Source organism: Mustela nivalis, assembly GCF_964662115.1.
Source record: "Mustela nivalis genome assembly, chromosome: 6".
NCBI lineage: Eukaryota > Metazoa > Chordata > Mammalia > Carnivora > Mustelidae > Mustela > Mustela nivalis.
The window spans coordinates 72,669,668-72,696,218 of record NC_139025.1 but is presented as its reverse complement, the minus strand read 5'-3'; the positions used below and the strand labels follow the sequence as shown (position 1 = coordinate 72,696,218).

The 26,551-nt window shown below is 45.7% G+C and overlaps 1 protein-coding gene across 8 annotated transcripts; it reads right to left on the bottom strand.

Moving 5' to 3' along the window:
* Nucleotides 1-1,094: 1,094 nt before the first annotated feature.
* LOC309866748 (uncharacterized protein C14orf93) lies at nucleotides 1,095-26,290 on the bottom strand. Of its 8 annotated transcripts, none has more exons than XM_082734645.1 (8): nucleotides 24,658-26,290; nucleotides 23,444-23,528; nucleotides 10,720-11,726; nucleotides 7,888-8,208; nucleotides 3,949-4,010; nucleotides 3,628-3,731; nucleotides 2,397-2,509; nucleotides 1,095-2,141 (listed from the first exon to the last, which is right to left on the bottom strand). In XM_082734645.1, exons 3-8 carry the CDS (start codon nucleotides 11,317-11,319, stop codon nucleotides 1,722-1,724), a joined length of 1,620 nt encoding a protein of 539 aa, XP_082590771.1. In that variant the 5' UTR covers nucleotides 11,320-11,726; nucleotides 23,444-23,528; nucleotides 24,658-26,290; the 3' UTR covers nucleotides 1,095-1,721. The 8 variants fall into 8 exon arrangements, with proteins under 8 accessions (XP_082590771.1, XP_082590772.1, XP_082590773.1 ...); XM_082734646.1 differs by having other exon boundaries at nucleotides 23,372-23,528; nucleotides 24,658-24,840; XM_082734647.1 differs by having other exon boundaries at nucleotides 10,720-11,652; nucleotides 24,658-24,840.
* Nucleotides 26,291-26,551: the final 261 nt, after the last annotated feature.

Sequence of the window (26,551 nt, the reverse complement as noted above, 5' to 3'; positions counted from 1 at the left end):
ACTTCACCTTCCCTGCCTCCCGAAACTGGCTCCTCCAGCATCCCCTGAAGAAACGGCACCATTAAGCACTTAGCTGCTTAAGCCTGAAACAGGAACACCAACCTTCTGTCCTCCTCCCTCCATCTAAGGTCCAACCAACTCTCATCCCCAAGCCTGTCAGTCACCAAATCCTCTCAGTTCAGCTTCTTAAATAACTTCCAAATCTGTCCTCCTCTTACCATCACTTTCTGACCAGCCGTTTCCTCTCCTGAGCCACTGCAGAATACCCCCCAACAGCCCCACACCCAGACCTGGGTTTCTCCCTGCCATCCATCTCCTACCGAGGACAAGGGATTCTTCTCAAACACAAAACTGATCATCTCATTTCCCTGCCAAACACCCTTGAATGATTTCTTACTGCCTTCGAACTAGACGAGGTCTGTGTGTCTCTCCAGCTTCTCTATGTACCAGTCGCTCCTCAAACTGTTCTGCAGGACGATGGCAACTCCTCTGTGCTCTCTCTTGCCTCTGGACTTTCGTCCTTGCTATTCCCTTGTTTGGAAGACTCCCGGCCTACCCTTCCCCTCTGGTTCACATCTCACCATCTTTCAGGTGCCAGTCTAAGCACCACTCTCTGAGAAGATTTTCCAGACCCCCAGAGTAGGTCAGCCAGCCCTGTTGTCTGCTGCTGCTGCCCCTTACACTCCCCCATCATCACCCTTATCACAGTTCATTTCACTGTATACGTAACTGCCTGGCTCCCTGATTAGATAATGAAACCTCTAATCAGCATCTGACCTGCTCCACAGGGTACCCACAACACCTAACACAGTACCTGACACCTAGGAAGTAATCAGTATTTGTTGTATGACCGACTGAACAGAAAGCCATTTTTACTTCACATTCCATTCATCAGGCACAAAGTTTGTATGCAAGTGTGTGTGTGTGTGTGTGCATCCGCGTGTGCACACATTCACGCGTGTGCGTGCACGCACACACACACACACACACACTCACCCCTTCCTTGAAATATAGCTTGGCTGACATGACTAAGAAAATAGCTACAAAGCCCCCTATACCGCTGGGTCACACAGGGGGACAGCAGCTGCCAGTGGGACATGGGAACTCTTTAGGCTTTAATTTCTTAATGTGGAAGATGGGAATAATAAAATCTGCCTTACATAATTCAATAAACAACAGCTATTATATTAGTCTCCCAGTTCCCAAATATGGAGCAGTGCTCAGAAGACTCCAGCCCATGACAGAACTGCCCACCAGGGGGCAGTAGGACCCCGACCTGGTCCCAGGCTGCAGCCACCGCAGAGCCAGACAAGCAGTCAGGGGGAAGCAGAATGTGCAACCAGGGTAGCTTCCCCGAGATTTCAGTGAAACCAGAAAAAAACAAAAACAAAAACAACAACCAAAAAAACTCCGTGATGGGGCATATGTCAAGAAGGCCTCATGTTTCTTAGACTCATCCTCCTCCTTTTCTCAGCCCAGGCACCCCGAGGCACTGTGTGTGCTTAGAAATAAGCATTTTCTGGCTTGCCGTTCCCAGGGAGCAGGGAGGTCCCTCTTCTAGGTAAGTTTTTTTTTTTATCCCACCACAGCTCCCAGCTTCACTTCCATTGGGGACTGTGGTGAGAAGAGAGAGACTGCAGAGGACATCTTGTTATTCTGGGAAGCCCCATTCCTGGGACATGGGGAATGGCAGAATCCAGAGTTATTCTTGGTTACAGATTTCATTCATCCTTTTCCACCTTGATTTCAATGAATGAGTTCAAGTCAGGACAGCAGGTTTTGTGGGGTTGGTCGAAAGATGGGGAGACAGGTCCATTCTCATCACCTCCCTCGTCTTCCTCTTCTTGGAAATGAGGATTATAAAGTTCTGGTGGAAGGAGCTGGGCCTCAGCAGAAGGTAATCGGTCTGAGGGAGGCCCATACACACGGTTGGCTTTAGTGCCATGCTTAGAGTTGGCATCCAGGTGGTAGCAGAGCTCTGTGAGGCGCTGGGCCCTGAACCGGGGAGGCCGGGCCACCCAGACACCTGGCTCATTAAGACTGTCCTCTTCATCTGACATCAGCTCCTCTGTCACATCCTTCCACAGGCGTTGGTCCTCAGGTCCAAAATGCCTCATGATGCTGGATCGGTTGGCAAAAAGCTAAGGAAGGAGCCCAGGGTAGAGACAAGAAGAGAAACAAACTGTGGATTAGATTTGGGAAGAGGGTTCTCGTAGGAAGAAGGCCGTATAAAATCTGTGTCTGAGAGAACCTAGCCCCCAAGTCATCTTAGAACTGCCCCCCCCATATCTGCCAACATTCCTGGCTCTCAACCCTATCCTCAGATGCCACGTCCTTTGGCCTGTCCCACTGCAGCTTAGTGTTTAGTATCTTGAAAGGAAGGCCTAGAAACCTACCCGGTATCTGCGACTTCGAAGCTTCTTCTCCTCTTTTTCCTTCAGGCCTTTAAAGGGGTTCAGGGAGTTGCGGTACTCACGCCTCTTAGTAAGGAAGTAGGCTACACAGGCTCCTGGCAAGGAGGGAAATGGGAGGGGGCAGAGAGCAGGTCCTCAGCCCTTTTTTTTTCTGCCCTAACACTACTGGCTGGGAAGGTGAGAATCACTCTGGAAGGTGGGTTTTCTCACAGACTCATCAGCATCTATTTACTTCTCTTTGGTTTGGCTGTCTCTGCTCACCTCCCCGCCCAGCACTGACTCCTCCCGTATCTCCCACTGGCACTCAACAAGTCCGAGCTCTGTAGCTTCCTCCCCCAACCTGGGCTTGATCAATCAAACCCATCCCTATTCTACTCTCCCAGTAGTGGATTACCAGCAGTTTTTCAGCAGAAGCTTTCTTAATGCTGCAGGGTTAGCTACGGGCAAATAAGAGAAGAGTAAGGAAAAGAGAAAACCCAGGATGTAATATTTAGGGACAAAAGGGCAGGTCTGGATTCTGACTTCCTTTTTGTAACGCCCTATTCAGGCCCTGTGGAAATATCATGCCTGCTGGTGTTAGTCCTTTCCTTCTCTTACTTTCATTTCAAGTGGGATAGGGGAATAAAAAGGCAATTAGAAACAATCCTGGGGTGCCTAGGTGGCTCAGTTGGTTGAGTAATTTGGGCTCAGGTCATGATCTCAGGGTCTTGAGATGGAGCCCGGAGTCAGCTCTATGTTCAGTGGGGAGTCTCTCTGCCCTTGCCCTTACTTGCACTCTCTCTCTCTTTCCCCAATAAATATTTAAATAGATAAATAAATATTTAAATTAAATATTTAATTATTAAAATAATTTTTTTTTTTAAAGAAAAAAAGAAAGAAAAAGGGGCACTTGGGCAGCTCAGAAGGTCGGCTGACCTTCCAACTTGGTTCTGGCTCAGGTTGTGCTCTCAGTGTCTGGATCAAGCCGTGTTGGGGCTCTGTGCTCAGCGATGAGTCTGTTTGGGATTCTCTCCCTCTCCCCCATCCCACTCAATCTCTCCCTCTCTCTCAAAGAAAGAAACAGAAACAATCCTGTAAAGGTGTGAGAATAGCCAAAAAAAAATGTTTTTAAGTCCACTATTTTCAAAATTGCTTAAATCACCTCCATTACAACTCTTCTCTGACCAAGAACAGTGAGTGGAAAAAGGATGGGGGTTAATTCAATTTTTCTCACCTTTCAGCTCCTTATCAGTGTAATTGTGGGGACTGGTCACCAGCTCCTGCTTGAGCTTTTCCAGAAGGAACTTCACTACTGAAATATTCCAAGAGGACTTGATGCTGCCACAAAGAAGATCATGAACAAGGCAGTCAGCATTTTAAAAGCCAGACAGAGATTCCTGGCACGAATCAACTTTGAGGTAAACTCCCCCATGACCAAGGACAGGATGCAGGGGGCAACTTTAGCCTCACTGTTACATTGGAGTAACCCTCTATACTGCCCTCCGGGGGAAGAGGCAGAATACCCTGTGATTCTTTTCTCTCAAGAGGATCATACCTTTCAGACCCATTGAATCTCTTGTCATTGGTGATGTGGTTATGCACATTGTGGACCAATTTCTAGGGGAAAAAAAAAAAAGATTCAAGCTGGGAGTGGATATGATGAAACCCTCCTCTGTTCCCTAGGCATCATCCCTATGAGGTTCTCTGCCTGAATCCTTCCCATAGGCTGGGCACCATTGCTGGTGCCCCTTCTTAGCCAGAGAGCCTATTCAAGTCAGTATTTCAAATGTCCTCCCTTTTGTGGTCCTTTTCATTTAATTTGTACGAGGACTTGAGGATCATCTCTGGTTTCACTTCTTTTTCTGGGGAATATAATCCACTAGGGGAAAAGGTCTCAGACATTTTCACAAACATAATCCTTCCTGATAACCAGGAGAGAGCAAATATACACCAGGATTACTGCTCATGGACATTCCTTGAAGGCCCCTCTTCTTGCAAACTTTCAAGTTTTCTTTACAGTGTATCTGTATTTATTTTAATCTAAAAATGTCTTGTAATGAGCACCGGATGCTATATGCAACTGATGAATCACTGAACTCTACCTCTGAAAACAACACTACACTATATGTTAATTCATTGAACTTAAATAAAATAAAATTTTTTTTAATGTTTTCTGAATGTCTAAGAAATTCTAATGTCTCATAAAATTGAGGACTCAGGAAAATGCCCTAAGTATACTCCTTTGCACATTACCACAAATCTCAAGGGTACACACACCATGGTCTAAAAAACACAAACCTAAAGTAACAGAAATGTGAAACGCAAAGGATCTTGGAGACCCTATCACCCAATCTCCCAACTTCACATCATTCTATAGGCTTACTTTCAGCTTTGCTTGAATACCTTTAAGAATGGGTTCTCACTATTCTTTCAAGTCCGCTTATTTTACTATTGAACATCCCTGGTTGTTAAAAAGTTTTGTCTTAGACTCCGAAATCTGGCCAGTTTTGCCCCTAATAGCACCTAAAATCTTTGAAGACTCTCATGTACTCCCCAGGTTTTCTATCCGGGCTAAATGTCCCCAAGCTCTTCAGCCATTCCTCATGACACAGTTTCCAGACAGACGCCTCTCAAAACCATCAGGCTCTCTGGCTTGCCAGTGTCCCATGGACAACGTGGCAGTGGGAATGGAATCTAATGCGTCAGTGGAGATCAGGCCAAAGGGAGCATTACTTTGCTGAGTGGCACACTACACTTCTAGGAATGAAACCCAAGATGGCATTACCTTTCTTAGCAATGCCACCCCTATTCCTAAGGTCACAGTTTTCATTCCTAGTGAGCTTACAGTCAACTCGAGTCCATTTTTTCACAGGGATTACTATCTATGCCATTCTGCAACTGTTTTGTTTTTTTTTTTAAACTTTGATGCAGGACTTTACATTTCTTCCAATTAAATTTAGTTCCAGTGTTTCTGGTGGTATTTTCATCCCAAGCTCCCTAGGTTAGTGGAAATTGCCAGTCCCAAACCAATGGACTCATGTCAGGATGTCAGCTGCAGCTGTGGAGTCCCCAGTTTACCCTTCTGCCTCTAGGACTGACCATATCCATTTAGGAAAGTACCATCAAGTGTTTATGGTTAGGGCCTCCACTCTATAAAAAGGACCGTTATTAAATTAGCTTCATATTTGATATGGTTATTTTACCTCTTCAGAGTCCCAACCTAAGGAATCACAAAAGATAGGTGAATGCTTCAGAAAGAATCTGAAAGTGTTGCAGGAAGAAAAAGGAGAAGAAGGAGGAGGAGGAGAAGAAGAAAAGGAAGGAGGAGGAAGGAAGGGAGGGAGAGAGGGAAGAAAAAGGAGAGAAGGAAGGGAGGGAGGAAAAAGAAGAAAGGGAGAGGAGGTGCACAGCTTCCAACTCAAGTGGATTGGAAGAGATCAGCTGATAAAAATCAAACCAGGCTTGAAGTGGAAAGGGAAAATACTCTAAGACAATAATAAGTGTTTAAGACTGTGAAGGCTGCTGGCTCACCTACCTCCTGAGCGAGCTAAAAATAAATACATTTCCCCAAGGTGTGGCTGGGATCTGCCGCATTCCACGAAGTCTGTGGTTCCCATTTGGTCCTTTTGGATCCCTAGCAGCAATCCCCAGCGACCCAAGCAGACTGGAGGGATGCCTCTCTGATTCCTTCCCAGAGCTAAAGGCTGGAAGACTAAAGGCCTGCAGCTAACCCTCTCCCTCGAAACCAATCTGGCACAAGTACATTTGAAACCTTCCTCTGGGATGGGCAGGAGAATTCCCTGACTGATCCTCCAGAGCCCTTTCAAGCATCTGTAACAGAGCAGGAGGGGTGAGCACATTGTCCTCCTGTAAGGTCCTCAGTTCCACCCGGCTCTCCAAAAGGCAGGCAGCAGCCAGGCCTCAACCCCAGACCTCTCGCTGGAGGAGGTAGGAAGAATTGGGAGTGGTCAAAAGTCCCATTTTTAAGCAAATTGTAATTATTATGCATTTATTCATGATTTAAACACTATGAAGTTTTGGGAAATCCCTTGCAATCCATTTCAAGGTATATGCTCCATTTCTGTCACTGGCAGCAAGAGTGGCCCTCTTGGGCCAGAAGTTTCAGACAGAAAAACTAAACCCATTCCCTGTTTTTGATAAGTGAGCTATCCCTGAACATAACCAAAATTTAAAATGAAGGTTAGAAACCAGATGATTCTGATTATGAATGGTGTCTTCCTTCCCAGGGAAGGAAAGAAACCTTTAATGTAAAAACAAACTAGAGGAAAGGGAAGGTAAGAGTCAGGAGCCTGTAGACAAGGGAAAAAGAAACAAGAAGTAATGAAAGAAGAATCTTCAGTTAAGATGAAGTTGGTAAGCACAGTACTGGGTGGGCTTCAACATTTATTAATATTGTGACAAGAGGAACAGGGCTACACTGTGATGAGATTTCTGGTGGGTGTGAATGGTGTACTCCCCTCCTATTCAGAACTCTCCAATGACTCTATCAGCCATGAGCCAGAGAAGGGAAATGCCTTATAGTCCATATGAACAGGATCTAGCTAAAGAACACCCCCCCCCCCCCCGGTTATCAGAAAGATGTCTGGGGATGCAAAGGCGATCCAAGGGACTATGGTCACCCTAGAGTAGGGTTTCTTGACCCTGGCACAATGGACGTTTTAGGTCGAATCATTGTGGGTGGCTGCCCTGTGCACTGAAGGATGTTTAGGGGTGCTCCCAAAGCTCCAAGCCACTCCCAAGTTTTAGGCCCAACTGATTCAGCCCAGTACCTTCCCTGCCAAGAGCCCTTGGAATCCCTAGACTCACCAAACCTTTTTAACTGAGCTGAGAGATGAGGGGCCCTCTGTGCCCTTGGGCTGTGCCACCTCAGCATTCCTTGGCCATTCTGCCAAGGGGTCCCTTGCTGCTTACCCTGAACACCAGTTATCTGCAGGCTGTTTCCCGTGCTACCCTTCAGTGGTCAGGCCGCTCAATCCTTTAAAGATCTTCCCATCAGGACTATTAGTTCATGGGGAGGAGAGGTGATAGGAAACCCTTCTTTATAAACAGAATATTTCAAGCTATTTGGAAAAGCCTTTCGAAAGTTCCCCAATGGGGCGCCTGGGTGGTTCAGTGGGTTAAAGCCTCTGCCTTCAGCTCAGGTCATGATCCCAGGGTCCTGGGATTGAGCCCCACATATGGCTCCCTGCTACTTCCCCCTGCCCACCCACCCCCACCCCACCTGTCTCTCTGCCTACTTGTGATCTCTGTCTGTCAAATAAATAATTCTTTTTTTTTTTTAAAGTTCCCTGATTAGCAGGGGGCCTGCCCATCCTTAGGGCCATGGACCAGCCTGTCTCCTTGTTTTCCCTCCCCCTCCAGTAGGATCCAGGATACCATTCATTCAATATGGGACATTTAAAATCAACCCACACTTCATTCTTCATTTCTCTCTCCAGACTGAAGAAAAATGTATAGAATTGAGCTCACTCACAGAGAGTACCAGATCCCGCTTGCGCCTGGAGTTCTTCTGCCCACTCCCTCTGGTCCTGCATGGGGAAGCAGTAAACCCTAGAGAGTGTCTCAGCTCCCCTGTTCCCCCGGGGCCTGACTCTTCCAAGGCACCTTCCAGCGCAGCAGCAGCACTGAGCATGTCCTCGGGGCGGGGTGGTGGCAGCTTGCTTCCATTTTCTGGCCCTGTCTCTGAGGTTGCCCGCTGGATAGCCAGTTGTGTGGCTGGTGAGAGCTGCTTGGCATAAGCAGGGACCAGCACCCGCTGTACTGCACCCTCAGAGGCCACATAATCATCCACCAGCTAAGAACATAAAAAAGAATAGCCCATTAGCCATCCAGGCTTAGGGGAACTCGGTCAACCATCATTCTTTGGCCAAGGATAGTGAACAGAGAGAGCAGAAAGCAGGGGAAATCCAGCACAGTCTTTAATGGTCAACAGCTTGTTTCTCGGGGGCTCCTATGAGAGTGTTGGCAAATATTTCTTAGAAATACACGGCCTCTCGAGTTGAATCGTTACCCACAGGACTGATTACAAGGACAAAGCTTGTTCCTGATGCTCTATTTGTGAGGAATCATCTATGATTTGCTCTTGGGTGTAAGAATCATAGCCAGGCAAGTATTTTGTCTAAAAGGATTGGGGGAGGAAGTGATAAGAAAGGAACATCAAGCAAGAGAAAGAACAAGAAAATAAAATGATAACACAAACAGGAGAAACAGGAGAAAAATGGGAGCAAAGAAGAGAGATATAAAGTCAGAAATTTCAGGGCACTGGGGTGGCTCAGTGGGTTAAACCTCTCTGCCTTCAGGGTTGTGAATTCAAGCCCCAGGTTGGGTGTGCAGCCTACTTAAAAAAAAAAAGAAAAGAAAAGAAAAAATAAATAAAATGGGGCACCTGGGTAGCTCAGTGGGTTAAGCCTCTGCCTTCAGCTCAGGTCATGATCTCAGGGTCCTGGGATTGAGCCCCCCCACCCTACTCACCACCCCCCCACCCTTGCACTGGGCTCTCTGCCCAGCAGGGAGCCTGCTTTCTCCTCTCTCTGCCTGCCTCTCTGCCTAGTTGAGATCTCTGTCTGTCAGGTAAATAAATAAAATCTTAAAAAAAAAAAAAAAGTCAAAAATTTCTAGAGAGGCTGGCACCAACTGTCCCCCCCCATTCCCTTCAAAGGACCTGTCTGTGCCCCCATCTTGATCCTGCTCTGGCCTCACCAGACTGTCATTGTTGTCCTGACATCCACTTGCTGCCTGTGCCCTCACTCAAGGACATACAGGGCAGGGAAAGGAAGGAGGGAGGAAGGAGAGAGAGGGAAGAAAGGAGGGGGGATTTCTGCAGCCAAGAAAACAAAACAGTGAAAGTGGGGGAAAAAAAAACACAGAAAGAAGCGGGGGAGGAAGCTGAGATTTATAGACCTGTGAGCTGCTTTCTGCGCTGTGAAATCTAATTCCATCCTGTCGGCTTGGAAGCCTTCTCTGCCTGACAGAACCAAAGCTCAGGGAATCGCCTAGCCTGGTACCTAGTGCCCCCTGCCTCCTCCCACCTCCCTGCAGCTCCCCCATCCAGAGTCCTGGCTGGGCTGAATGGGGCAAGCGGCAGTGGCCGTCACCCACCACATGTCTAGGCCTTCAGGGAGCAGTGACCAGCCACAGTGTGGCACTGGAGGAGGACAGGGGCTTCTACATTCATTTCTCAGATCTAGCAGATGGGCTGGGAGTTTCCTCCCTTCCATCTCCCCTGTGTGCTCTGCTCCTTCTCTCTTTCCTGGGTGTCTGGACCTTGTTGTGCATGAGGGAGGAGGAAAGAGAGGACGTGGGGAGAGGGATCATGGGGGAGGAGAGCTGACAGACCTCCCACTGTCTCTCAAGTGGTGACACATCTGTTACTTTCCCATCTCTGTGATCTCCCTAGTTGCTCCATCTCCTTTTCATACTTCCAAGTGCCACGCTCTGCAGTTTTTACTCCACTCAGCCAGGGTTTTCCTGCTCAGATGGCCCTGAGCAGTAAAGAAACTGAAATATCACAGTGTACTTCTGTGTCTTTTCCTGCTCACAAAATATGCCCGCATGCTCCCCTTCTTCTCCTGACAATGACATCTCTCTCTTCCCAGGAACTCCCAGCTGTCCACTTCTCATCCTCACGTTTTCCCTTTTCCTCCACCTCTTTCCCACCTTCCCCCACGTTCTCTTGCCCGCCTCAATTCTCTTCCCATTTAGATTCACCTTTCCTCTGTGCTCTTTTCACTTTCCCTCCTTCCTCAACCCTTCCTCTCCACCTGCCTCCTTCCCTCCCTACCCCTGTCCTTCCATTCCCTTTGTCCTCTCCCTCTCTCCTCCCTCTCCGTCCCTCCCCCGTCCCCTCCCTCTCTCTCCACCTCTGCCTGCCCCCCCTCCATTCCCATCTCTCTGTACTGAATTCCTCTTGGCAGGCGGAGGGCTCGTGATAAAATATGAATGAGCCGTCTGTGCGCGGCAGGCCTCCTCGCCAGGAGAGGCAGAGCCTCTGGAGCAGCGGAGCCAGCTGTGGAGGAGAGGGTGGCACGCAGAGCTCCTGAGGCAGGGGAGGCCACGGCCAGCGCCCCGCACACCGGAGTCGAGCTCCTGCCTACGGGCTGCGGTGGGGAGCCAGGCACACGAGGGGTGCCTATGCCCGCCGGCAAGGGACGGCCGGGCCTGTCCTGTTTGCGCACAAGTAACCCCCAAAAGCGAGGCTGAAGGCCGGACAGAAGCCAGAGGGAGGCAGAAGGAAGAGGGACAGGACCGGAGAAGCCCTCGGGAGCCACCCCAGGACACGCGCGTCCCGCTCTGCGGCCCTACTCACGGGGTTGAGCAGCGGGGCCGCGTCGCCGGCCGCCAGGGGGCACCCCGCGAGCCGCGCGTCTCTCTGCGCGGCCGGGAAGCCCAAGGGCCCGGGCCCCACGGCCGAGGCGGCTCCCACCTGCCACAGCTCCTCGATCACCACCTGCATGCCGCTGCCCACGCTGTCACACTCCTCTTCCGCCGCGGCCGCTGCCTTGCACGTCTCCCCAGGGCTCTCCTTGAGAGGCCCCGGCTCTTCAGGCGGGGAGTCGTGCGCCCGGCTGTCCGCATCCTCGTTGGGGGCAGAGGCTTTCCCTTGCCTCAGTTCACCCACCTCCTCCTGGAGACGTTTCAGCAATTCGTTGTTGGCCCTGGCGAGCCCCAGAGCGGCCTCGGCCAGGCCCACAGCCTTCTCCACCCGCTGGTAGATAATGTGCAGGAGCTGCTCGGAACTCTGAACGGCCAGGCCGTGTCCAGTCACCGTGATGGGGGTGCTGGCGGGAGGGTTCCCGCCTTGGGATCCTGCGCTGCTCGCGCTGGTCTCGCTCTTGCAAGCACAGCAGCAGCATCTGGCCTCGCTGCCACCGGGAGGGGAGAAGAGGATGGTGGCACTGAAGGACATGGCTGATGGCAGCGGGAACAAGTATGCTCACACTGCAGGGTTGCTCAGAAAGGTGTTCCCAGTCGGCCCCACTCGAGGCAGGTGGGAAGCACCAGCCTCTTTGGATTCACTTTCCTGTGTCATGGCAGGTGACCAGAAGAGCCTGGGTACCAGGCGGCAGGCTGGGTGAAGGAGGAGTAGGCAAGCCAGGAAGGAGTACACCTTCCATGGCTGCCTGTCCTCAGCCTGCAGAGAGATGCCTTCTTCTATCTGCAGATCCTGTACTCTCCCAGCACAGCGCGGTGGGGGTCTCAATCACTGCTGACCCAAAGGGTGGTGCCTACACAGGCCTTCCTGATGAATACAGTGTCAAGGGGTAGAAGGTATTCTTCCTGCACCCAAGCATGGAACCCCACCACCACTCCAACCTGAGGAACAGAGGGGTGGGGGACTCAAAAGGACCCACAAGCATCTGGAAAGATGAGAAGATTAAGGAAGAAAATGCAGATCTGTCTTTACCTCCTCCCTGTCTTTGTGGTAGTAACAGTCATTGCCTTTTGTCTCCTTGACATCATTCTTTAAGGAGTTCAAAACCCTTCCCGCAGGTTATCTCAACCACACCGAAGCTCTAGGAAATACACATTACCCCAGGTACACCGAAGAGACATGCAGACGAGTTATAGATCTTTTTCAAGGTCAAGGGAGACAGCAGAATCCAGTTATTGCCACTTTCAATCTAGTGCTTATTTTTTTAACTGATAACCACTTTTTGTTGACATAGAGAATCACGATTCTACCCGCTCTATAATTTTCTTACACATGCATTCAGAGTAAGACTCCTAAGTAAGGAATATGCCGACAGCCCTCAACACGTCACCAACCTCACACGATTCTATCACTGGCGCTTTGGGGATGGGGCAGGGAAAGGAAGGGAAAAGCTGGATCAGAGAATCAAGCTGTGGTGACCACGGGCCAACCAGCCCCTGGCTCTCACATTTGTGCATCTGGGCCTCCAGCCTCTGAAAAGAAATCCAGCTGTTCTGAATCCTACAGCTGGTAGGTCGGAGAAATCACCTCTGAGGCCCCTCATCTCCACTTCTCAAGCTCCTTGACGGAGGGACAAAGCTCAAAAGGCATGTCGAAATAGCTCAGTCCCCACATGACCAGCCCCATCAAAGACAAAACCAGAATATTGATGATAAACCAAAGTGTCTCACTTTTGAATCACCCTAGGTAAGCAACTAAACTACTCTAGGAGAAAAAGAAAAAAGGTATGGGAAGGTTGGACTGTATGACTGAGCACAGTCCAAGGAGCTTCATGTTGTCTTTGCTAAATACTTGATTATAGGGGCGCCTGGGTGGCTCAGTGGTTTGGGCTGCTGCCTTTGGCTCGGGTCATGATCTCAGGGTCCTGGGATCGAGCCCCGCATCGGGCTCCCTGCTCCGCAGGAAGCCTGCTTCCCTCTCTCTCTCTCTCTGCCTGCCTCTCTGCCTACTTGTGATCTCCGTCTTTCAAATAAATAAATAAAATTTTTTAAAAAAATAAAAAATAAATAAATACTTGATTATAGGGGAAAAAAAAATCCTTCTGTCTGAAGCTCCCTAAGTGATAGAATCTTAGGTATATTTACAGTTTCCACAAGAGATACATTTCCATCTTACCCTATAAATGATATCATAACATCACAATTAAAAAAAAGAGGAGGCGGGTAAGAAGATTTTCTATATATTGAGATTTGGGTTTCTTTTTTTGAATCAGCAATCTCATTTCAGAAACAGGTGATATCAATGCCTCTTCGGTACTAAAATGTAAATCTGACCATGCATTTTAATTACATTTGGCTATTAAAGAATAGCCTTTGATTTGCTCTTTCCACCTTTTATACATAAAAACAAACAAACAAAAATGTTTCTGTGCCAGGTTTTGACATGTAAGAACTTCACTCATATCCATTTGCAGCTTCTCTGTCATTAGAGTCACTGGAAGGCAAGCTTAACCTGAAACTAAAGGTTAGAGGAAGGCAGTAAACGAGTCCGGTGTCAGTTTATGGATGAAGCATTTATAAATCCTTTCCCTTCCTAAATAAGGGCCTTCGCTGTTCTTGCCGGCTTTTTAACCAACACCACGCAAGGAGTGTCACCTGAAACACAGCTGTTGTGAGAAAAAGACAGTTATGTAGAAGATAAGATACAAATGGTTGCCAGTTGGGTTCAGTATTTGTAAAATCAGATACTAAGACACATCAGGTTGGCACACTGGGTGGGGTACCCCTTCTGGTACCAAAATGACAAAAGCTACATTCTTGCCCCAAACACTTACTCTTTCTTGCAAGTGCCTTAACCCCTGCCAGTGCTGTGCCTGCCTCAAGCCCTTCCCCTCCCCCTTGAATGGTCATTCCCAGATCATCAATCCAAAACAGCACTGAACTGGAAGTATTAAAAAAAAAAAAAAAAGAAAGAAAGAAAGAAAAAGAAAAAAAGGAAAAAAATATATGTATTTTTCATCCTGCTCCACTACTTAACAGCTGTGTGAACTTGGAAAAATGATTCCCTCTTCTGAGCCCCAGCGCTTTCCTCTGCCAACTTGGGAGTGTTTTGGTGACAACTACACATATGTAATGTAGGTAAGGCACCTACAGAGTGCTGGCATGCAGTCCGTGCCCCGTAAATAGCAGCTGGATGGTAGGATGATTATTCCCGAAATATTTTGTGTTCCATCCTGGAGCTCCATCCTGATTTCCTAATCTTGAAAAAAAAAAAAAAAAATGTTGTGCCTTGAAATGGAACTTGAGGGATTTTCCCCCTAAATTTAATAACAAATTTCTAAGCAACAATAAATTCAAGTCTACAAAGATGCATGTATGCGTATAAAAACTTCTATGGTATACATTAGAGAGGTAATTAAGAAAACAAAGTATTTGCAATTTGCTTAGTCTCATGAACCGGCTTTAGACTGGGGATAATATACAACTTTGCTAGCTTTTAAAGATATATTTTCATATGTGTGTTGACATAAAAAAAATCATGATTTGGGGTGCCTGAATGGCTCAGTCGGTTAAGCGTCCGACTCTTGATTTCAGTTCAGGTCATGATCTCAGGGTTGAGAGATTGAGCCCCACAGTGGGCTCTGGGCTAGGTATGGAGCCTGCTTTTAAGAATCACTCCCTCCCTCTCCCTTTGCCCCTCCCCCCATCCCAAATTATAATTCTACTGTCTCTGTAATTTTTTTCCTCAATTTCTTTCTGCTTTTCTATTTTGTATATTAACCTAACTACGTCTGGGTCATCTGGGTGGCTCAGTCAGTTAAGCGTCTGCCTTTTTGGCTCAGATCACACTCTCAGGGTCTTGCAATCGAACCCTGTGAGGTTCCCTGCTCAGCAAGGAGTCTGCTTCTCTCTCTCTCTTTGCCCTTCTCCCCAACTTGTGCTCTCTCTCTCAAATAAATAAATAAAATCTAAAAAAAACCACCTATGGTCATTTTATTTATTTATTTTTCATTATTATTATTTGGGGTGAGGGGCAGAAAGAGAGAGAGAGAATCTTAAGCAGGCTCCATGCCCAGCACAGAGCCTGACGTGGGGCTCAATCTTGCAACTCTGAGATCATGACCTAAGCTAAAATCAAGAGTCAGACGCTTAACTGACTGAGCCACTCAGGTGCCCCTAACTATGTCTATTTTAGAATGTCACATTCAGAGCAATAATTGGTGTTTGTTTGTTTACTAACCGGTCTATATAAACTCAGTACAGTGCACTATAGCACAATGGGTATTCAAACAACCCTTACTCAGTTTCTGTGGACATTCCTGATGACTTAATTTTCCTGGCTCCTGTATTTCCTTAAGCTCTAAGACACTGAAATGAAAGGACAAGGAAAGAAAGGAAAGCCAGCAAGTAATGAAGGAATATTTCACATTACAATATTTCCTAACCAGATAACAATCTAAATGCTGGATAAGTTGGATTAAAAACAAAACACACACATTTCATTAACTACATACATTCCTATTACAGAAAAACAAGTTGAAAAAAAAAAGTTTCTAAAAATTCTCTATGCAAGGCCATGCTGAAGGATGAGTCACCAAAATGGATTGCCACCACCAAATACTCAAATGAAGGGAAGACAAAGTCCCTACATGCAAAATGAAAAAGCTTACAGCATATGTGAGAATGCAAAAAGCTTACAGCATATGTGAGAATGGAATGTCTAAGAAACAAAACAAAATATACACAAGTGCCTAAAAATATGGGTGCAGACAAAAATTCTTGAGGAGACAGTTCAAAATACTGGAGAGATCAACAAAGCGAATCATATGAGAAAGGGGTCTTACAGAAGAAGAACCTCCAACCAAGCCTTGGACAATGTATAAAAGGAACTGGTAGGGTGGGAAGACGTGAGAGATGAGAGGAAAAACAAACATTATAGGAATTTACGCTGTATGTGTGTGAGGTCAGAGCAAAGGTATGGAAAGCTGACACAGGACTCTGAAAGCCATGTTAAGGAAACTCCAAGAGTAGGGGTGAGAAAACTATTTCCTATAAAGGACCAGACAGAGTAATTTTGGCTTTGCAAGTCATGTGGTTGCTGTCATAACTACTTAACTCTGCCATTGTGGCACAATGCAGCCATGGATAATACATAAACATGACAAGACATAAACAATGACTGTGTTCCAATAAAATCTATTTATAAACACAGAAATTTCATAAGATATTATATTTAACACTTACATTAAAAAATATAAAAGCCATTCTTAGGTCATGGGCCATACAAAAACAGATGGCAGGCCAGACTTAGCCTATGGATGGCAATTTGCTGACCCTTGTCTTAGACACCTAAAGTGGAAGGGTTAGATAGTATTAGGAGACTCTTCAAACCGGAAGTGAGTTGAGAATGAGGGTTGTGGATATGAAGGTTCAACATTCTGAGAGAAAACCTGATAATTTTTTTTTTTAAAGATTCCATTTATTTATTTGAGAGAGAGACCGTGAGAGAGAGCAGGAGAGTGAAGAAGGTCAGAGGGAGAAGCAGACTCCCTGTGGAGCTGGGAGCCCGATGCGGGACTCGATCCCAGGACTCCAGGATCATGACCTGAGCTGAAGGCAGTTGCCCAACCAACTGAGCCACCCAGGCACCCAATATTTTTTTACTTAATAAATGCGGGGCACAGAAATACTGGCAAAGACAACTTCAAGATCAACCTGAGGGTCAGCAGATGGTACCAATAATAGAATGACAGAAATGAGAATGTTGAGGTGGCTCAATTGGTTGGGCATCCCACTCTTAGTTTTGGCTCAGGTCATGATTTGGGTTGTGGGATCACCCCCACATCAGGTTCTGTGCTCAAAGAATCTTGCCTGAGAGTCTCTCCTCTCCCACTGCCTCCCACCCTGCCAACCCGCTGACGTGTGCACATGCGCACATACTCTCTCTTACATAAACCTTAAAAAAAAAGAAAGAAAGAAATGAAGACATTGAGAGGAGGCACCATCATGTTAGAAAAGATGTGTGTATATATATGTATGTATGTATTTATTATTTTTTTAGTGAGCTCTATGCTCAACTTGGTACTCAAACTCACCACCCCGAGATCAAGAGTCACATGTTCTATCAACTGAGCTAGCAAGGCACCCCAGATGTGTATTTACTTGACAAGTTAAATTTCAAACTGATAGCAACATCTTTAAATGGATGTCCTAACAGCAACTGACTAGGACCGAAAACAAAACAAAACAAACGAAAAACCACAAGGAAGGTCACGGCTGGAATGCAGATTTAGAATCTTTAGCTGGAAGGTGGTAGTTGAACCTGAGAGTGAATGCATTCTCCACAGAGTAAGGATAAAGTGTGAAATGTAAAGGCCAAAGACAGCGCTTAAAGCCAACCTGTGCAAGAGGCTTCATTAAAAGAGAAGAATGGTCAGTGAGGTGAGAGAAAAAGTGTTATGAAAGCCAATGTAGAAAGAATTTCAAGAATGTGGATCTAATCAACTGTGACAGGTGCAGCAGAATGACTAAAGAAGATGAAAATTAAGGAGATACATTTTATTTGTCTGTGATGGTCATTGGTCATGACCAGAGCGGTAATTTTTCAGTGAAAGTAATACAAAGCAGTAGGTGAAAGAAAAATTGATGGACAGAAAATGCAAACAAGACATGAAATTAAGTTTTCTAGAGTTTAGTTATGAAAGGAAGGAAGGAAATAAAAAGGAAGTCAGAAGAGGCTCTAGAACTTCACTATTTACAAAGCAGAAAGAAAAAGGTCAGTGATTTCTGTGCCATTAACCACAGTAACGTTTTTTCTAGATATATCTCCTGAGGCAAAGGAAACAAAAACAACAATAAACTATTGGGGAGTGCCTGAGTGGCTCGGTCCGTTAAGTGGCTTGGCTCAAGCCTTGATCTCAGGGTGGTGAGACAGAACCCCAGGTCAGGCTTTGCACTGGGTGTAGACCCTGCTTAAAATTCTCTCTTTCGGAGCACCTGGCTGGCTCAGTTGGTTAAGCAACTGCCTTCAGCTCAGGTCATGATCCCAGAGTCCCTGGATAGAGTCCCGCATCGGGCTCCCTGCTCAGCAAGGAGTCTGCTTCTCCCTCTGACCTTCTCCCCTCTCATGCACGCTGTCTCTCTGTCAAATAAATAAATAAAATCTTAAAAAAAAATTTTTTTTTCTTTCCCCTTGCCTCCCCTCCCCCAAAAAACAAACAATAACAGGACTACATCAAAACAAAAAACTTCTGCACAGCAAAGGAAACAGCCAACAAAACTCAGACAACCTACTGAATGACAGAAGATATTTGCACATGACATATTCAATAAAGGTACCCAAAATTAAAGAAGTTATATAACTCAACACACAAAAAAACAAATAATCCAATTTAAATATGGCAGAAGACGTGAAGAGACATTTCTCCAAAGAAGACAGTCAGACGGATAGCCAAAAGACACATGGAAAGATGTTCAACATCACTCATCAGGGAAATGCAAATCAAAACCACAATGAGGTATCATCTCACACCCCTCAGAATGACTATAAAAAACACAAGAAACAACAAGTGCTGGCGAAGATGTGGAGAAAAAGGAACCCTGTGCACTGTTGTTAGGAATGCAAATTGGTGCAGCCGCTCTGGAAAAACTGTATGGAGGTTCCTCAATAAATTAAGAATAGAACTACCAACGGTACCTGGCTGCCTGTCAGTACAGCATATGACTCTTGATCTCAGGGTCGTGAATTCGAGCCCCAGGTTGGGTGTACAGCCTACTGTAAAAAAAAAAAAAAAGAAAGAAAGAAAGAAAGAAAAGTAAAGAAAAATAAATAAAATGGGGCGCCTGGGTGGCTCAGTGGGTTAAGCCTCTCTGCCTTCAGTTTAGATCTCAGAATCCTGGGATTGAGCCCAGCATTGGGCTCTGCTCAGCAAGGAGCCTGCTTCCCCCCCATTCTCTCTGCCTGCCTCTCTATAAATAAATAAAATCTTTTAAAAATAAAATAAAATGGGGGCGCTTGGGTGGCTCAGGTGGTTAATCCTCTGCCTTCAGCTCAGGTCATAATCTCAGGGTCCTGGGATTGAGCCCCGCACTGGGCTCTCTGCTCAGCAGGAAGCCTGCCTCCCGTCTTCTCTCTCTGCCCGCCTCTCTGCCTCCTTGTGACCTCTGTCTGTCAAATACATAAAAACTTTAAAAAATGAAACGAAAAGAAGGACAACAAGACTTAAAAAGAAGGCGGCTGTGAGAAAGTAAAAGATGAAGATATTAGAAAAGAATTAGTTTTCTTCTAGGAAGGATCCTCCCAATGTGAGAAGGAAGGAACAGTAACTTTTCCCTAAAACTACAGAGAAGAAAAATGAATACAGAGCAAAGATTCATTGAGGTGGAGAGAGAAAGACAAAGAGATACAGTATTAAGACCCTCTTTTTACTTAGAGGCAGATTTTCCTCAGTATGAATAATCCAAATTGATAATAGAACTTTACTATAAACAGTACAGCATTATCTGTTGTTACAAACCTGTTAAATCCTTTCCTAATGCTTCCAAACTAACATAATTAATTATTCTTGCTTTTTTCCAGCACTGGCTTAGGGTTCTAGAGCCCATTTAACACTGTCAATATTATTAAGGTACATAAACTTTATTCTGATATCTTTATTTGACTTCTCAAGATGTATAACTTTAATTCAATAACACATGAAGCCATTCATGCACTGTTTGGCAAACCAATGGTTAACTATAGTAAATTATGTGGGCAGTGTCTAAACCATCATTCTCAAACATTTTAATACAGTCAACTTTTGCAACTCAGACTGCTAATTTATTTGCAAGCCAAGAATTCATATTTTCATTCCAGAAAGGAAAAAAGAAAAGGAATAAACTAAGGTTGACCACCACAGAATAATATACAAGTCTTTTGCAAAATGCTATCAACTTTTAGAATTGAGTTTTAATGCAACTCATCTTTTGATGAGTTGCCAACACAAAGTGATGGCAGCTGGCAAACTAAAGTTTGCATAAAATACATGTTTGGGGTTCATTCAGTGTTGGTTTAATTTTAACACATGTGAAAGGGGCCCAGAAAATGTACTTTCCAATAATTTTGGTATTTTCTTCATAAATATTTAGATAAAAAAGAAAGAAAACCCATCTTCTTTAGACAGTTCAGGGTGAGAGTGTCCATAATCTTAACTACCTCTTTCCTCCCCAGTCACATGTATTTGTGGTAGAACTAAATATATCATCCTCCTGGCAGCTCCCTTGCTTGCTTTCAACCCATTCTGAGTTTGAATTTTCTGCATGACTGAGTTCACCTCCAAACTATGAAAAATAAAAGTTTCCTCACTCTTTAATAGATGTGTATGATATGGTATCACTCTGATGATGTATGTCTTTGTAATGGGCCCTTGACTCATTCAGGGTCAGGCTAGCGGTGGACTTCCTTAAATGTGATTACCAAAGCACAGCAATTCATACCGTAATTTTCATTTTAAGAAATAAAAGGAAAATGGCCACTCAAAGCTCCAAAGTGCTGGTCAGCCCAGCTCCTCCACTTGGAGGTGCAATACGGCTCACCTGTTCCTATCAAAAAAGAGCCCTTTCATCACACCAGAGCAAGAAAGCAAATACCATAAAATATTACTTTACTACATTTTGAAAGATCGACCCATCTACTGTTTTGCAGAGAAAGTCTAGAACCTAATTTTCAGAGGTTAAAAAAGACAGAGAGATATAGACCTAAGGGGAGAATAAGATTCTAAGAAAAGGCTTCCACTAATCCAAAGATTCCAAGTATACTTGTAGAGTGGTTTAAGAGTTTTTAGCCTAGCGCCACAGTCTTTTTTACTTACATGTGTTAAAAATGCAACTGGCTAAAATTAAAATTCTCGGTTTAAGATTTCCGTAGAAATGTGTCTGACACAAAGGACAAGTCCTGAATTTCTGGATCAACTGAAAAATGAAAAGCTAGCTCCTAAAGCCACATCATGCGCCCTGGGAGCCCTCGGTAAATGTTAGTGGATTAAATATTAGTCAGAGATGACAGGTGGGCACCGGGGACAGCAGAACCATTTCCGACACTGGGAGACCAGAGCTCGAGCACTGCCCTCGGGTCAGGCCGCACGGGTGAGGGCGACTCGCCTTTGAGCCTCACCGCAGAGTGGCCTGGGGGTTCCGGGGAAAGGGGTGTAGGAGCAAACAGCCCCGTGGCCCGATCGGGGATCTCGCCGGGTCACCGTGGGTAGACTCGTGGCCGCAAAAGCTCTGCGGACTTGGGCGGAGAGCCACCGGGAACTTTCCTCTGCGGCCCGGCTCTGGCAGCCCTACAGGTGTTCCGTCACTGCCGGTGTTCCACCTCGTGTGCCCCGCGCCGCGGCTCCAGCTGACTCAGCGGCGCCTACACGAACGCGCGGCCCGGCTGAGGCAGACTGCGGCGCCGGGCCCGTGTACCCCGCCAGCGCGCGCTCGCGGGGAGGCACCGCCCCGCCTGTCCTCTGGCTCCCGGTGATTGGCGACTGGACGACGGGGGAAGCAGGGCCGGGGAGGTTATTGGCTGCAATCCACAATCACTCAACGAGCCAGGGAAAGGAGGGGCCACTTCAGGGAGGGACACGACTGCGAAGCTTTCTCAAGGCCATGAGGCGCCATCTTTGGCTTGTTTTGTTTTGTTTACTTGGGTTTGTTCGTCGCTGCTTAGAAAGCTGCGTGTACACGATTATAAATTCAGTGCTACTAACAGGCCTCATACATTTGGTGATGGAAGGATTTTAATTCCTGTCGGCCTTGGTTACGGATCTTTCAGATACCACTAGCAAAAGTGGGAAGTTCCCCTTAGTTCAAAGTTTTCATCACTAGGAGCCCGGGGATTCCCAGTCAACCGAGTTTAGCTGTGCTTTGGTAGGAAGGCCAAGCCAACGATACATTCGTGGGACTCAATGCAAGGACACTAGGCATGAGCCTAGGTTCCTAGTAAAAATCAAATAGCAAGTCAGAAGCTTGGGTTGTGTACCTCTCTGGCACAAGCTCTCTCTCCTGGGAAGCTAAAAAGTGATGACCTGCAGTGATGTGGAAAAGAATGAGAACAAAACTCCCATTAAAAATTCCCAGCACTGCTGCCACCACAGAGTCATTGGAATCTGACTAGATTTCAGAGATTTGCATGCAGGTCTAAACTTGTGGAATGATCCACATTTGAGACAGTATTTATTAAGTACTAATCTGGCTTGCATTGTTAGGAAATAAAAATAACACCCAGTACAAGGGAGAAGCCCAGAGAGCCCACAGAGGGCCACTTTCATTATAATGAATTTCAAGACCTGGGACAAGTAATTCTAAAGCTGTTGTTTAGGCGCCCTAAATACTACCCGAAACTGAGTAGGGCTCTGGCTGAGGAATGGAAATGTATTTCCATCCTCCTACAGAAGCTTTGTTGTAATTAAATTTGAACTCTACGGTAGATTCTTTTTAATATCCTGATTGCTGCTTCACTGGTGACATTCCAGTTTCTCCCTCATCATCCTATATACTTCCTATGCTTTCGCTCCAATCTGTGAATACAGATTTGAATATATTTTCCCTATGACTCCTCATAGGAGACAGTGGCTTAGTAACAGAATGAAGTGAGATGAAGGCTCCTGAGACGAAGGCTCATGTAACAGGAGGCTTTGCTCTGAGCTTGTTCTGTCCTCCTCTTCTTACCCTTTTCTCTGTGACTCTTAGACCTGGGGAGAAGGCTACTCAATCCAAAAATGCAACACGATAACCACAATGCATTTCTTATCCCCCTCCTATATATTATTTGCCTTTGCCTCCTCTTTGCCCCTCTCCCATCACAACCACCATGAATGGTTTTTGAGATCTGGACTTGACTGGATTATTTTCCTGACACTTTGCCAGCTGTGGAGCTTTTCGAACAAATCCCAACCTATAAACGACCATTTTGTCAAAAAGCCAAGAGAGAACGTCCCTTCTGAACACACCAACCAAACCACACATAAAGGCCAAAATATACACAGCTGTACATTTAAGAACATGAGACAATAAAAAGCAAAACCACTTAAGGCAAAACAGTCACTAAAGAAGGCTTCGAACCAAGACTCAATAAATTGCCTACCCTCATTTGCCACATGGACTATATACTCCCTGGGAATTATTTAATTATTCACTAATCTGGTACTTTAAAAGAGGAGTAGAAAAATACAGTAAATGCACATAAAATGAAAGTGCCTAAGTATGCTGAGCATAGGATTTTCTAAGCTCTAATTTGCACACGAAATCCTATTTGGATCACATTTGGGAACACAACAGAAAAAAAAAAAATCACAGCCTAATAAGGGCTACTTTGCACACATAAAATCAAAGGTAATCTCTTTCGAAAACAAAATCTGATATGGCACATATACACATACTGTACATATACACAAAGCACAAAACCCCAAGATAAATCTTTATAAAATCAATTGCTTAAAAACACACACAAACACACACGCACACAATGTCTTCATGAAAATGTAAGACACATTTGTAAGAAGGGCTTTGCCCACCTCCCCGGGGAGGTGAGTGTCTCAATTATAATATCCAAACATTTTAACCTATTGGCCTTGGACAATTGCCACATTCAAGCCACTTGGTTTTGGTTCTGGAGGAGGGTGTGTAAAACGCACGCAAACAGCTTTGTGAGGGAGTCTCAATTCTCCGCTTCTTTCGACGTTGCCCGTGGCAGAAATATACATTATCCCTTCACCCCGCCTAAAAAAAAAAGGAAAAAAAAAAGAAAAAGAAAAAAAGAAAAAAAAATCTATACTCCCCAAGCAGCTAAATTTCTTAAATACCTCAACCACAAAAATTTACCAGTTCTTAAACTGTGAAAACAAAAAGAAAAAAACTATAAATTTGGCTGTAAATAGTTGTACACGGTCATCCTGCTTCTCAACTTCTTGGTATATTTAAAACCTTGACCAGGAAAAAAGAAAGAGGAAGAGAGACAGAAAAAGAAACGGGGGAAAGCACAAATTCCCCTTAGCAACAGTTTCCGCACCCCAGCACTGCCACAGATCTCTATTTTTAAAAATTTTGAAAACACACACAAGATTAAGGAGGGGGAAAAAAATGGAAAAAGGATACCCGAAGGTCGTATGGCTCTTTGTATTCGTGTGTGTGCAAAAAGGAGGACTCGCGGCGCCGGAGCCGGCAAGCCCCGCCCCTCCCCCGACGCCCTCCCGGATTGGCCGCCGGCGGCCGCGGGGGCGCCCCGCCCGCGAGCACACGCGCCGCGCCCGAGGCCGGGTCCCCAGGGGGCCCCTGAGGGCCCCGCGACCCCCGACCCCGACGCCCACCCGGCTGGACCCTCGCCGTGGGTTCTCATCTATCCCCTTCCCCACCTCTGTCGCTTTCCTTTCACTTTCTCTCCCTCCTCACCCTTTCCCATCGTCCTTTCTCAGTGAAACGAAACCCCCCCGTCCCCCCCCCCCCCGCATCAATACGAATAACAGTTCAGTGAGCAAGCTCCTTCTGACAATTTGCTAAACTTGATTAGCTAGCTAGTCAGTAAAATTCCAGACTGGAATTAGGCATCAAGGACTTGGTGCGTCGGCTGATTTCCAGGTAGAACGTCCCTGGGTCGTGTCTGTCGCTTGACACTCCCACCTTTAAGGGAACGAACATTTCAAGCAAGGTGAAGGACAAAATAGACTTTGGCGTTGCTTTTGCTCAGCCTGAATCTCCAGTTTTTCTCAGCTGGCTAAAATAGCATTCCCAGGAACCTAAAATGGCTCCCCTTTACCTCTTGCATGAGGACCTTGTGGCCTGTACTTGAACGTTAAACCGCCCGCACTCTGGCCCCACACCCTTGTTCCTTCTTGGTTCCCACTGCCCTCACCTTTTCAACGCCGAATTATTCCTTTGCTCAAGTGCTCCTGTCTGCGTGGAATAATGCCTGTTTCCTCTTCTCTTGACTAGTCAGTTTTTACCCATTCTTCAGCTATTTCAGTCAGCGCAGGCCACTTCCTTCTCTCCTGTCGGCATCAACCTCAGGCTTTCTCGGGTTAGCAGCCCTTAACCTTGATTGTTTCACATACTTGAGTGATTTCACACTAGTAAGCTGTCTGAGATCAGAGATGGTATCTTAAACTTCTTTTTCCATTCAGGAACTGGTTGTTTTTGTTGTTGTTTGATTCTTACTTCAGCAGCTAGCATAACTGTAGACATTTGGTAAGCACTGGGAAAAAAATCATTTATAATTAAATGAGTGAATTTTTTTCTAGACTAAGACACAATTTTTGAAACTCAGACCCCACAACAAGAATGTGCCTTCTCCAGTAATGGTTCATGGGCACTTACTGTGCAAGAGTTGTTCTGAACACTTCACAAATATTAATTTATTTAATCTCCTCAGTGAAGGGGAGGATATTATGTTTCCCCCCACTTCATGATGTATCTTTCTCTCTTATTTTGTTTTATTTTGAGTAAGCTCCACTCTCAACAGGGGTCTTGAACTCATGATGCTGAGATTAGAAGTTGCATGCTGTACCCACTGAGCCAGCCAGGCACACCTATCCCCATTTTATATTCGAGACTCAAGTACAGAGAGGTATAGAGATCTTTCTCAACCTACAGTGGGGTTACTTCCCGATGAACCTAAGTTGAAAACATTAAGTTGGAAGTGATTTTAATACACCTAACCTAAGCTTTATACCTTAAAATTGCCTGGAACGCTTACATTAGCCTATAGTTGGGCAATATCATCTAACACAAGCCCATCTTATAATAAGGAGTTGACTATCTCATGTAATTTATTGAACACTGTACCAAAAGTGAAAAACAGAATGGTTGTAAGTGTATTGGTTGTTTATCTTTGCGATAGCGTGGCTGCCTGGGAGCTGTGGCTCACTGCCTCTGCCCAGCATCATGAGAGAGTATCCTACTGCTTATCACTAGCCCAGACAAGAGCCAAATTCAAAACTCCAAGTATGGTTTCTACAAAATTTGTATCACTTTTACACCAATGTAAAGTCAAAAAAGTCCTAAGTCAGGGAGGACACCTGGGTGGCTCAGTCAGTTAAGCATCTGTCTTTGTATCAGGTCATGATCCCAGGGTATACCGGTATATATATCTCTCCTTGCTCAGCAGGGATCCTGCTTCTCCCTCTGTCAGTCTCCCTGCTTGTGTTCCCTCTCTCTTTGTCTCTGACCAATAAATTAATTAAAAAAAAAATACTAAGTCAGGGGCCATCTGTAATAAGTGACTAAGGTTATACAGGTATAAGAGGTAGACCTGAGATTCGAACCCAGTAAATCTAGTTCCATAGCCCAGGTTCTTTTTTTTTTTTTTTTTAAAGATTTTATTTATTTATTTGACAGATAGAGTACAAGTAGGCAGAGCAACAGGCAGAAGGAGAGGGAGAAGCAGATTCCCCGCTGAGCAGAGAGCCTGATGAGGGGCTTGATCCCAGGACCCTGAAACCATGACCCAAGCGGAAGGCAGCCGCTTAACCGACTGAGCCACCCAGGTGCCCCAATAGCCCGAGTTCTTAATCATTATGCCTCTCTGTCTCCACTGCATAGCTTTTTTTTTGTTTGTTTTTTAAAGATTTGGGGTTTTTGGCTTTGCCTTTGGCTCAGGTCATGATCTCAGGGTCCTGGGATCGAGCCCTGCATCGGGCTCTCTGCTCAGCAGGGAGCCTGCTTCCCTTCCTCTCTCTCTCTGCCTGCCTCTCTGCCTACTTGTGATCTCTGTCAAATAAATAAAATCTTAAAAAAAATCTTAAAAAAAA

Excerpts from the sequence above, each read along its gene's own strand:
- LOC309866748 (XM_082734645.1), bottom strand. The coding sequence starts at position 11,319 with ATGTCCTTCAGTGCCACCATCCTCTTCTCCCCTCCCGGTGGCAGCGAG. Across the intron at positions 8,209-10,719 it reads CGGCCCCGCTGCTCAACCCC|CTGGTGGATGATTATGTGGC; the intron begins GTGAGTAGGGCC and ends TTATGTTCTTAG. Across the intron at positions 2,142-2,396 it reads TTCGAAGTCGCAGATACCGG|CTTTTTGCCAACCGATCCAG; the intron begins GTAGGTTTCTAG and ends CTCCTTCCTTAG.